This window comes from Labeo rohita, chromosome 17, assembly GCF_022985175.1.
Source record: "Labeo rohita strain BAU-BD-2019 chromosome 17, IGBB_LRoh.1.0, whole genome shotgun sequence".
Taxonomy (NCBI): Eukaryota; Metazoa; Chordata; class Actinopteri; order Cypriniformes; family Cyprinidae; genus Labeo; species Labeo rohita.
The window spans coordinates 31,710,591-31,723,303 of NC_066885.1; the positions used below are offsets into that span (position 1 = coordinate 31,710,591).

General features: G+C 35.7%; 2 protein-coding genes across 2 annotated transcripts in view; both read left to right on the forward strand.

The window, feature by feature from the left end:
- The window catches only part of nol10 (nucleolar protein 10), a 327,975-nt gene that overhangs the window by 44,248 nt on the left and 271,014 nt on the right, over positions 1-12,713 (forward strand). The window lies entirely within an intron of this gene.
- odc1 (ornithine decarboxylase 1) lies at positions 119-5,617 on the forward strand. Its single transcript, XM_051133238.1, has 11 exons — positions 119-262; positions 1,133-1,267; positions 2,027-2,160; positions 2,302-2,475; positions 2,612-2,784; positions 3,148-3,364; positions 3,451-3,534; positions 3,629-3,791; positions 3,987-4,102; positions 4,185-4,399; positions 4,715-5,617. Exons 3-11 carry the CDS (start codon positions 2,059-2,061, stop codon positions 4,851-4,853), a joined length of 1,383 nt encoding a protein of 460 aa, XP_050989195.1. The 5' UTR covers positions 119-262; positions 1,133-1,267; positions 2,027-2,058; the 3' UTR covers positions 4,854-5,617.

Below are 12,713 nucleotides of genomic sequence, written 5' to 3' on the forward strand. Positions count from 1 at the left end.
CTTTCTTCAGCTCCTTCATACACTGACGCGTGAAGCCGCTAACAAGAATAAACCGGTTCGCTAGTTCAGAGGAAGCCGGTTTCAGCTAGTGCGTCACCTTGGAAACCACGTCACTATATATAGTGCTGCGATTCAGCGCCGGCTTTTACTCCTCTCGTGCGCCAGTCGATCATTACAGCAGTTCGTGTGCGGGACAGTACCAACATTCTTCATTTCCAGCATTCTGGTCTAATGGGAAAACTCTTTGTAAATGCGTTTTAAGGTGAGTTATACGATATCATTGAGCGAAATTATGTTTTATATCCGTTATGTTAGGATAAACTTTTAGTATGGTACAGTCTAGTGAAACATAAATAAACTACCCGACGAGGCTCTAAAGTTAATTCGTTAAAATGCTTTTCGAACCAGTTTAATATTAACGCGTGTGGCTCGCTTAGTTGTGTCGTATGTTGTGACACTATGGCCTCTGAGTCAACGTGGCCGGTGTGTCACACTTTCCTGCGCGTATGTAACTTCGTCTTTGATAAATGTTATAACAAAGAGCTTTAGCGTTGGAGCCAGCTATGCTGACAAAGGTGAAGTTGCTAAAATATTTGCTATATTCTAGATTCTTTTGTTAATGCTAACGGTTATTTTTAAGATCAAGATCAATGAATGAAGTCAGTCTGTAGTCTCACGCTGCATAGCCTCACTAGCCTGAATGAGCGCATTCTATTGGCTGAGCCGAACGCAGAAGCCGGCTGGATTTGATCAGGGATTGGCTGACAGGAATGGCTGTTATAGTTTGTCCAAACAGGGCTTTTCCTTATTGGGTAACGGGTGTAGTCGCGCTCTTCGTAGGGGAGGGTCTAATTTTACCGGCTTTGCGAAATTGCTCTCTGCATCATTATGTGTCAAGAAATGTTGGCGGATGCTGGTTTCATTTGGAAACCGTTTCATAATTTTACACGAAATGTTACGTAAAAACAACTAATTGTGTGTTGTAATCTTTTATACACGCAATAGGAATTTCACACACCGGAAACCTTATGTATTGGGACTGATTTGTTGCCTGTAACTTCTTAATTTAATTTGTTACTTTAGGCTGTGAAGGATTTGACGTTATTTTCCCTTTTTATTTTAATCCTTGCAGAATTCTTGCTTGAGAGAAGTACACACTGGCCCTGGCCTTGAGGCTTATCTGAAAGGATTCAACTTCACTGGTGAACCTCCTTGGCTGTCCGACATCTGTTAGCCACCTTATAATTCCATCTCTTCCGTTCATCTGGTGAGTCTTTCTGGCTTTTGAGAGCATCCAACAAGGATCTGTGTAATTTTAACCTATTGAATTCAAGTTTTAGCCAAGAGAGAGGTTAGTTATTCTACAGAAAGTTTTGGAAATAAGTTGTAGACATTATTGATGTGAATATTTTTGTAATAAGTTTTGATCTAAAATATCAGAGCTCTTTGTCAATGAAATTGCGGTTTTAGAAAAAAATTGGTCAGCATTTGAGTCAATGTTATTGCTTTTTAAAGGATTTTAGCTATAATCAGGTCTACACCCTGTATTATTACTTACCTTTTTGGCTTTCAAAATTTAATTTAAAATATAAATTTTAATAATAATAATAATAAAAGTAGTAGCTGTATTTACTTATCTTTATTTAATTTCAGTTGATGTACTAAAATAATTAAAACTGAAGTAAAAGACATTTAATATGTAGAAATATTTAAAACTAATACAAATAATAAAAAAAAAAATTAAGTGACAATGGAAAATATATTTAAAAAAAGTAAAATTTAATAACTATAATGGTTTCTCTATAATACAGGATTTACACTGGTTTGTAGAGAGTGTAACTGCACAGTAGCAAGTTCCCGGTGATAGTTTTCAGAGTATTGCAGTCACTAAATTATCATTGGAGCAAAGATAAGGCTACTTTACGTACACTGACAGATAGTCTTTGCTTGTCTTGAATGGACACTGAGCAGAGTGTGTTATCTTAGAGGTCACATTTTATAATGCGCCTGTCATTTTCTTTAACAGTTTCTTTTGCAATCAAATCTTGAACAAACACCATGACCACTTTGACTGGATCAGACTTTGACTTCACCTTCCTGGAGGAGGGATTCTGTGCACGTGATATCGTGGAACAGAAGATCAATGAGTCATCGTTATCAGTAAGAGAACCCTTACCCTTGTTTTATACCTGTTTGCTAATTGTTGTGAAAATATGCTTCATTTTCTTCATGCAAAAAAAAATCCCTAAATGGGTCTGCGTATTCCATCCACCATTCTGATCACATCCCTTTTTCTTTTAGGATGACAAAGATGCCTTCTATGTGGCTGACCTGGGTGACGTCCTGAAGAAGCACCTTCGCTGGTTACGCGTTTTACCCCGTGTCACACCATTCTATGCAGTGAAGTGCAATGACAGCAAGGCTGTTGTCACGACATTGGCATCTCTGGGAGCTGGATTTGACTGTGCGAGCAAGGTATGCAAAGATCTTTTATTTGTATGACTTCTCCATATGTCTCGATGAGCACACGACATCAGCACCAAACTTTAAGAATGTTTAGCTGCTTTAATCCTGTATTAACCCGACATCTAATCCTCTGCTCCTCTGCTAGACTGAGATCCAGATCGTGCAGTCTGTGGGTGTGGAGCCAAGCAGGATCATCTATGCCAACCCTTGCAAGCAGGTGTCTCAGATCAAATACGCCTCTGCTCATGGAGTCCAGATGATGACATTTGACAGTGAAGTGGAGCTCATGAAGGTGGCACGAAGCCATGACAATGCCAAGTGAGTAACTTCACTAAAAACCAGGTCACACCACAACAAAATAATAGTGATCAACCAGTATTTTTTAACCAATATAAATCAACAAATATTTGATATCAGACCATTTAAATGAATAAAACAAGCATAAAAATGACTGTGAATATTTATTTATTTATTTCCCCACATATTTAATAAAATCCTATTATGGCTATTAAAAAAGTCAAATATAAGCTGGTGTATCAGCCATGGTGATGTCATTTAACCTCTTGAAAGTAAACTGAAATTGATGATGACATATTTTAAAAAATTGTAATAAAATAAAAATTTGATTGTGAATTGTAACAAGATTTTCCTGACAATTAAACACACTTTCTGTCTCTGCAGACTGGTTCTCCGTATCGCCACTGACGACTCCAAGGCAGTGTGCCGGTTAAGTGTGAAGTTTGGCGCCACGTTAAAGAGCAGTCGGCTGTTGCTGGAGAGGGCGAAGGAGCTCGGGCTGGACGTGATTGGAGTCAGTTTCCATGTGGGCAGCGGCTGCACTGATCCTGAGACATACAGTCAGGCAATATCAGATGCACGCTGCGTTTTTGACATGGGGGTAAGTGTCCTTATGCTATAAAAATTCAAAATGCATTTGTTTATGCAGTAGCATATACTCACTCTGAAAATTGCATTGTCCACCAGGCAGAGCTGGGATATCAAATGACCCTGCTTGATATTGGCGGAGGCTTTCCAGGCTCGGATGACACCAAACTGAAATTTGAAGAGGTATTTATTTTTAATCACCATCTTAACTTCAAGTGACCATAGATGTTTGGGTGATATCAAACTTTAACTTGTGGGGTTATTTTTTGGTTGGCAGATCGCTGCTGTGATTAACCCTGCACTGGATAAGTACTTCCCTGTTGACTGTGGTGTGAGGATCATTGCTGAACCTGGCCGCTATTATGTGGCATCTGCTTACACGCTGGCTGTCAACATCATTGCCAAAAAGGTCATCATGAAGGAGCAATCAGCCTCAGATGGTAAAAGCAAACATTCAAAACCAAGCTCATTTCTAACATGCTCTCTTTATTCTTAGACTTCAAATTAAAGGACACTAACATTTAGTAATATCAATTACTAAAACTGTTTTTAACTGTGCTGCTTTGAAACAAGCTGTAGTGTGGAAAATGTTATAAAATGTTTTAACTGACATATTCTCTATTTAATTTTTACAGAAGAAGAGGATGGGGCCAATGACAGAACCCTGATGTACTACGTGAATGATGGTGTTTATGGTTCCTTCAACTGCATTCTGTATGACCATGCGCACGTCCTGCCAACTCTGCACAAGGTATGGAAAGGAGTCTATCAGATTCTTTGTTTTAGACGTTTTTTCTTCCTTAAGACTCACCTGTAACCCATTTCTCTTGCAGAAACCCAAGCCTGATGAGCGCATGTACCCATGTAGCATGTGGGGCCCGACCTGCGATGGGCTTGACCGCATTGTGGAGCAGTGCAACCTGCCTGACCTGCAGGTGGGCGACTGGCTGCTGTTTGAGAACATGGGTGCCTACACTGTAGCCGCATCCTCCACTTTTAATGGCTTCCAGAAACCCGATATTTATTACATTATGTCCCGAACAGCCTGGTAAGTGGAATTTGAGAACCTGTTTTCATTACATTCAGCTTTCATTACTTCCAACTTGATGTACTGAACTAAAATGAACCTAAATTAAGCTATAGGTACATAATTAATAAAATTTAAACAAACGATATAGATTAAAGACTGAAATTAAGACAGAAAATGCAGAAATAATAAAAAATAATAATAATAAATAAATTGTGCTTTTTCTTAAAATATTTTAAAATACTTTTAATTTAAAAATAAAACAATTTAAACAAAAATCTTGTACTGAAAGAAAGATTTTGACTGACTGAACTCATCAACTCTGTTTCATTGTAGGCAATGTATGCAGCAGATCCGTGCCCAGGGGATTATACTTCCTGCTGAGGAGCAGTGCACTGGAAATGTGCCATCCCACTGCGGACGCGAGAGCACATTGGATGTGCCAGCCAAGCCGTGCCCTACTCAAGTGCTGTGACGCTTTTCAACGCAGACTACCAGAGCAAGAGCCAGTTCTCATTCAGACAGCGGTTTAACATAGTTCTCCAGTGATTTACACCCAAACCCTGTCTTGAAGTCCAGAATATTCAAATATGTGCTATTGAATAACAACAGCTTGATTTTTATTCTAAATGCAGCTCTTTTTCCTCTGTTTGTATAAGTTTCAAATGCTTAAATCTGAAAAACGCACAGAAAGGCTCACAGTCCTGTGGCTGTTTATTTCTTTCTTTTTTTTTATTTTTAAGTAATTTTTTTTATATGTATATGTATACGTATATACTTGTAAAATATGAAGCCAGATACTTGACTGGAGGATATGAGGGAGGTTTAAATGTATGTCCAGTTTTCTGTGTGTTGGAGAAAGGTTTATTCCTGAAGTGACTCCCCCTTTTATACATTAAAATGGAAACTCATGCTATATTCTGTTAAGTGTTAAGAGATTGCTGGGAGGACATTTCATGAATTAGCTGTTTTTCAGTCTTTGAAAATGAGATCTTCACACAGACTCATACAGATTTCCTCCTCCTCAGTGACCATTTCCATTTTATACTTGATTAATAAGTTAATATTAATAATATTTTTGACCTGAAATGTATGCCACTGATGCATTTGAAATGGATATGAAAGAGATGGGATTGCATCTGTATTGCTTTCCTATGGAAACTTTTTTTTTTTTTTTTTTTTTTTTTTTTTTTTAAGTTTTGTATTTTTATATAAATAAAGTTAGCTGTAAAAAATGTTAAGTGGTTTGCTTTTGATTTCCATTCCAATAGCACTATTTTACAGCTTGTGCATGTATTAAACTCTGCACAAAGATTTGCACAAAACAAGATCGTTCGTTGTGCACGTATTAAAACTTAAAACGCAACTTTACATGAATATAGCGCCTTCTAGTGGTGATGTTTAATTCCTTTTTTAACAAATCAGTTCTTTTGGACGCATCGTGTCTACTATATCCTCCGAAAATTTATACATCGGTTTGTTTAAATTATTCTATGAAGTGTTCCTAGACGTTACATATATTTGACTTGTGCTGTTCAGAATGAAGAACTAGCCTAACACTACCATTGTGATTATTAAATATTATATGAAACACCCCACTATGCAACAAGTGTCCACTTATCCGAAAAATAACTGGTAATCTTGCTTTTGCTTTAAACAAACATGATGATACTAGAAATGGGAGATTGAGTGAATTGTATTGTGGGATCTAGAACTCAGAATGCCTGTTAATGTGCCTCAAACTGACCATGTCATGATCATCTGTTTTGACTTGAAGAAAACACTCCTAGTTTCAACATTATTTCTCTTGGGTAAAGGGACCCACGTGAGTTAGTGTTTTTTTTTTTTTTTTTGGTATGTTTTTATGTTCAGTCCAATACTTAAACACTCCATTTATAGTCTTGGGAATGCACATACAAATTTTAACATGAAATATAGTTCTAATTTTTTTGGAGTAACATATTGATGCTATTGGAATACAACAAATGCCAAAGTCAACAGGGTTTGAGTCTAATATAAAAACAAAACGTTGCAGCCACTTTTTAAATGATGTATAAAACAATATATAGGACTATCATTTGAAAGGTGGCTGCACGTAAAACTTTTACCTTTAGCTGTGCTGCAAATCATGCAAAGTGCGAAGTACAAAATAATGAATTACTTATTAATGGATTAAATATCAATAGCGTTTAATGTTTTGGCTTTGATCGTGATTTTTTTTTTTTTAATGTAAAACAGCTTTGTAGATTTTTTTGTTTGTTTATTCAATTGTATTTTTATTTATAATGCCTTAAAGTCCACATTTAGGGAATTTGGGAATTTTCTGAAATGAATGAACAACTAACACACACGTTGTTTTTTTTATTATTAGATTTGTCCTTTTTGTTAATTGCTGATCGCTAATTTTGTAATGCATTGAATAAATACAATTCGACAAGTTCATATTTAATGAAATATGGAATTGTGCCAGATAACAGAATGTCATGTCCGATTCAGTCACTACATAAGATTGGTATCGACAGCTGATCCCGCATGCCGATAAATAAGAAAAGTGACGCGTTACTATTTGCACAAGTTGTCAAACCTCGTTGCTTAGCGACTGCGGTAGTCAGCTTCCGGTAACATTCTTGCTGATGACAACAGCATATTTCACAAACTCTCGGAACACCCGAAGAACAGCGAGTGAAAACATGTAACGTATATGAAGAAAACTGCTGATCTGTGACGCAGACTGACTCCTGCTGCATGAATTTAATTCATGGGTTAATTCTGGTCAGTTCCGGACATGGTAACCTTTTGTGTAATTTCAGGCTTGCCGGACGTTTGTGGAAATTACCTGAGCCAAGTTACACAGACAGTAGATTTCCAGAAATACTGTACCCACATACTCCGGTGTACACGAACATATACAGGAATCCTTTAAGTTTCATGGACATATAAGCTACAGCTGAAACATATGTTAATGACCAGCAGCTAATATGGTTAAGGTGCTGTGTTCTCAGGTGGAGGGGGTCAGGGAAGTTTCACAAAACAGCTTCTAAATAGTTTTAATATTATTGAACTCAAATATAGCTAGCCTTATTATTTTTGACAGAGCCATTAGAGAACATATAATTTAAAGGCATTCTTTCATTATCTCTACCAATAGTTATTAATGTCCCCAAAAAGTCAGTTTGTGTCATGAGGTATGATGTGTATCTTTTCCTGGGCAACAGTGGAACTGTTCGATAGTTATGTTTAGTCAAACTATAAAAAAATATAGGGTACAACGAGGCTAAAGGCACACTCTAAGAAAAAAATGCGCTTTTCACTGCGGCCAAAGTGTATGATTGCAGAAAAAAATATGTTTGTATTGAACATTTATGGAGCAACAGATTTTGTGTAAACATAAATATAGTAAGGTCTTTTTTTGTTTAAATATCTTATGAATGTGTGAGGTCTTAAGGGAGGGTCTTTTACCCTACACACGGCTCATAGGGTAAAAGGCACACAGTATTGATACAAATACTTTAGCTAAAATAATGTTTTTTTTTAAATAATGTTTAAGTTAATACTTTATATATAATAAAAGAGTTTAAAATACAGAAACAAAATCATTTTAAAATGTAAAGATTCTGAAAGCATTGAAGGAGATCCCATAGTGATTTAATATAGATTTACAGTAGTAACAGCAAATTATATTTTATTTTAATATATGATATGATTAATATCATGTTTTTAAATATGATGGTTTCATTCTAAACATGGTGATTATGTCCAAGATTTACACCCAACATGATGTATGATAGTTACATTTATCTGAATCTAACATTGTCATGTCAACAAATGGAAAAGTCAGTCATCTATTAATTATCATGTTAATTATTGTGCTTTTTAGCCCCAACAGCAGGGGTGCTTTTTTCCCCAAATACCATACTTTTACATATTCTTTTGTTATTTAAGAACTGCTGTTTTAATTATCTTAATTATCTAATTACATAACTGAAAATCATAAAGAATGCTTTTGTCTCAAGATATCAAGAATTTTGTCGACTTTCATTCGCTTCTTAAATCTATCTAAATACATTTTTAAAAACATCAAATATTAGATCAAGTAAGCACAAAATTGACTTTTCACTGCTGCCCATATTTGCATGTGTATCTTGAAAAACGGATGTTTTGGAAAGTGCTAAGCCACTTTTTTCTGCCATCTAGTGGTTTAGAGAAAAATAATATCAAAGGCGCCTTTTACCCCGTTGTACCATATATATAATTGTACTTATAAACTACATATGGACAAACAATACTTTCAGAGATATCTCCCCTGATAAATATTTTATGTAAAAAGTGTGTCAGATATCCCTAGTCTCCCACATATCTAACTCTTCATAAATGATCCCCTCCCACCACCACACACACCACCCCCTGCTACAAAGACTTTTGTGTTTGACCTGATCTCAAGTCACACTTCATGAAGACACCAACAGCTACAGACTGAAACATTTGTAAGCCTGCAAAGAATCCACATCAAGAATGGAGTCTGCTGGGACACATCATTTCATGTGTGCACCTGGATGGGTTAAATGCACAGCACAAATTCCAAGTATAGGACACCTATACAATATATATATGTTTGTGTGTTGTGGACACACACACAGTCACATGCCCAAATTAATATCAAGCTAAAAAATTCACCATAGAACTGATAATTGTTTGTCCTTGCCAAAATGTGTAACTTTATTTTAAAGAAAAGCGATCAAAGTATCATACAATATAGCTAGTTTAAAACAGCTGCTAGAGAGACAAACATTTGTGTAATTACACTCAAATGCTTTACTGGGATTTAGCCCTTTGTCAGCTTCCCATGTGACTGTATAGCCCTGGTTTACATTTTATTTACTGGACTAGCCCTGGTTTATATTTTATTTATCCTTCGGATGAGACGTTAAACCGAGGTCCTGACTCTCTGTGGTCATTAGAAATCCCAGGATGTCTTTCGAAAAAGAGTAGGGGTGTAACCCCGGCATCCTGGCCAAATTTGCCCATTGGCCTCTGACCATCATGGCCTCCTAATCATCCCCATATTCTGATTGGCTTCATCACTCACATCTCCTCTCCACCAATAAGCTGGTGTGTGGTGGGCGTTCTGGCGCAATATGGCTGCCGTCGCATCATCCAGGTGGATGCTGGGCACTGGTGGTGGTTGAGGAGATTCCCCCTTCTATGTAAAGCGCTTTGAGTGCCCAGAAAAAGCGCTATATAAATGTAAGGAATTATTATTATTATTATTATTTATTCCTGTTTATTTTATCATGCTGCCCTTTGTACCACAATAAGGAATCTAATGTATGATTAATGATCAATTAATATTAAAAGAATAGTTCACCCCGAAAAATTAAAAATCTCTTAAAAATTAAAACCCTCTGGCAACTATGATGGTGCATGATGGTATGATCGCCAAAATTTCCAAAGATCACCTCACCCTTACTTTTGACACTTTACATTATACATGCCACTTAGAACAAAGTACCAAAAAGTACCATGGTATTAACTGCGCTGTTTTGGACATGAACCAAATTACCATGTAAACATCCTGGTACATCAATTCTTGTATCACGCTGCCACAGTATTTTTTGTATGGAGTATTAAACAAAATCTCCATCCAAGATGTCGATGAGTTTGTTTCTGCATGGGAACAGATTTGGAGAAATTTAAAGAGGTCATCGGATGCAAAGTTCACTTTTACATGCTGTTTGAACATTAATGTGTGTTGGCAGTGTATGTACAAATCTACCCTATAATGATAAAAATCCATGCAGTCGTTTTTAATTAATCTGTAAAAATATCCCCTTTTTCAAATCGAGCCATTCTCCCACGATAGTTGATTGACATGAGCGTCTTACCTCAGACCTAAATCAGCTGTAACAGTCCGACCTCCATTGTTTCGAAGTCAGGGCAGGGATGTAAGTTAGACAAGAATATATCAGATTGAGCAATTGAGGTGTTGTGTTGCTGGATGTAATAATCATCATTTACTCCCGACATCTGAGCCGCTAAAGATGCAGTGGATTACGTTTGTTTGTGAATGGAATGCGCCTCCCGATCTACATATATCTGTCTATGTTCATGCAAATCATTTGTGATCCAGCTTCACCTACAGAAGTGGGTGTAAGGTTTTTTTTTTATGAATCTCTGCAATCACCTTTCCTAATAACATGCTAGTTAGCAAGTTTCGCGACGAAAGGAAACAGGCTCGTCCGATGAGTGGATTTTCTGCAGTAAATGGGTGCTGTCAGAATGAGAGTACAAACAGTTGATAAAAACATGACAATTTTTGGGTGAACTATTCTTTTAAGAGTCTGTTTGGGTTCTTGTATGCTGTAGCTTCAAGCTCTGCAATTTGTTATAAACGAATGAACCAGTGTGCTGTTAACCAGAGGCTATTTCAGTGGCTAAGTGGCTTCCTGTAGTAAGCTGCATTAAATTAAAAGTCAGGGGGAACTGCTCTAGGATTAATAATTTGTTCAGTCTTTACATTTTGAACTTGCTTACAGGACTGTGAAAAGTGAGTGGTGCATACCAGAATGGAGGCAGATCTGAATGTGATTGCCATTGGTCAAAGGCATCAGATGTAGAAAGTTGCCTTGATAAAAGATTACAAGGTCAAAAAATAACTAAATACATTTTGTCATTATTAAGAAAATTATTTTTTATGTCTTACTTTATTGACATTTCACACCTCAGATGCTTTGATAGGTCTTGTAATAAAGACTGATCATCCTGCCCAAAGACTAATTTGAACCAAAATGGTAAGACTGCATATGCTGATCAGTCATTCAGTCATTATAGCTGTGGTCAATAAGTGAAATTAAGAATTTAAAAAAAAAAAAAAACCTTTAAAGTAAAAAGAAACACAATGCAAAAAAAAAAAAAAAAAAAAAAGCCATCTAATGAGTCTAACAAAGATCTGAATACACATTGACCAGACCATACTTAATATATATTGCTATCCAATTAAAATAAGACAATATAATTTTTCTCTTTTAATATAAAGCATAATATATCTTTAAAGAAACACGTAAAGGAACATTGTGTTTGAAAAGATACATGGCACTTTGCATTATACTAACTGGTATAAGGCTTATATAAGAATTATAAAAAAAAATACTTTAGAGGTCAAAGAAGGTGCTGGAACTCTATTGTGTTTGTACTGATTCTCTATTCCTCCCACCAAAACGGCTTTTTCAAACTCTTTGTAAGTCACCATTTGTCTGAGTCAGTGGGAAGAAACATTATTAGTTTCAACTGAAACATGACAGCTATAATACTAATGTTGTCCACACAGGATACAAACTTTAAATCTAATGTTTTCCTAAAGGTTTCCATCAGTCAACTGCTGCACATAACATGAAAACATGCTAAATGTAATACCAGTTTTATTTGTAGAACTATGATGCACTGACAATATTATACAATTATTTAAAAAATAAATCTTCACTTATATTTTTACATAACAAAAATCAACTGCTGTAAACACAAACTGTTTATTGCTAACCAAAACTGTGCAAATTGGTGAACTGGTAGTGAATAAAACTATAAAAAATATTGTCCAAACTGTGTAGTGACAATAAAAAAGCCCTCTTGAAGAAGTTGTCACAGTTCCTCTATGGATTTAGACTTACTTGCATCTGTTATGAACAGTGATGATGAGATCAGATCTCTCTGTGGGTCATACTGTTGGACATCTTATTTATACAAATATCCTTGCATTATTTTTTTAAAGAAGTCTGTTCTGCTTACCAATCCTGCATTTATTTGATCCAAAAAAAAAAAAAAACTGTGAAATTTTGCAATATTTTTACTATTTAAATATATTTTAAAATAATTTATTCCTGTGATTTCAAAGCTGAATTTATCAGCATCATTACTCGTCACATGATCCTTTAGAAATCATTCTGATATTCTGATTTGCTGCTCAAAAAACATTTATAATAATTATTATTATTATGTAGAAAACAGCAGAGTACAATTTTATCATCAGGTTTTCTCTCATCCTTGATAAATAAAAGTATTCATTTCTGTAATTATATAAAAAAAAATTATACTGACTCCAGGTTTTTGAAAGGTAAAATAAAGGTGCTTCACGATGCCATTTAAGTACCTTTTTTGTTTAAATGGTTCCATAAAGAACCTTTAACATCTAAAGAACCTTTCTGTTTTACAAAAGGTTCATTGTGCCAATGAGATGGTCATTTAAAGAACCTTTGACTGAATGGTTCTTTGTGGAACAAAAAATGGTTCTTCTATGGCATCACTGCGAAGAACCTTTTAAAGTACCTTTATTTTTAAGAGTGTA

Bases quoted from the DNA above. Each gene is read 5' to 3' on its own strand.
- odc1 (XM_051133238.1), top strand. From the start codon at position 2,059: ATGACCACTTTGACTGGATCAGACTTTGACTTCACCTTCCTGGAGGAG. The intron at 2,785-3,147 runs GTGAGTAACTTC...CTGTCTCTGCAG, and splicing joins CGAAGCCATGACAATGCCAA to ACTGGTTCTCCGTATCGCCA. The intron at 3,535-3,628 runs GTATTTATTTTT...TTTGGTTGGCAG, and splicing joins CCAAACTGAAATTTGAAGAG to ATCGCTGCTGTGATTAACCC.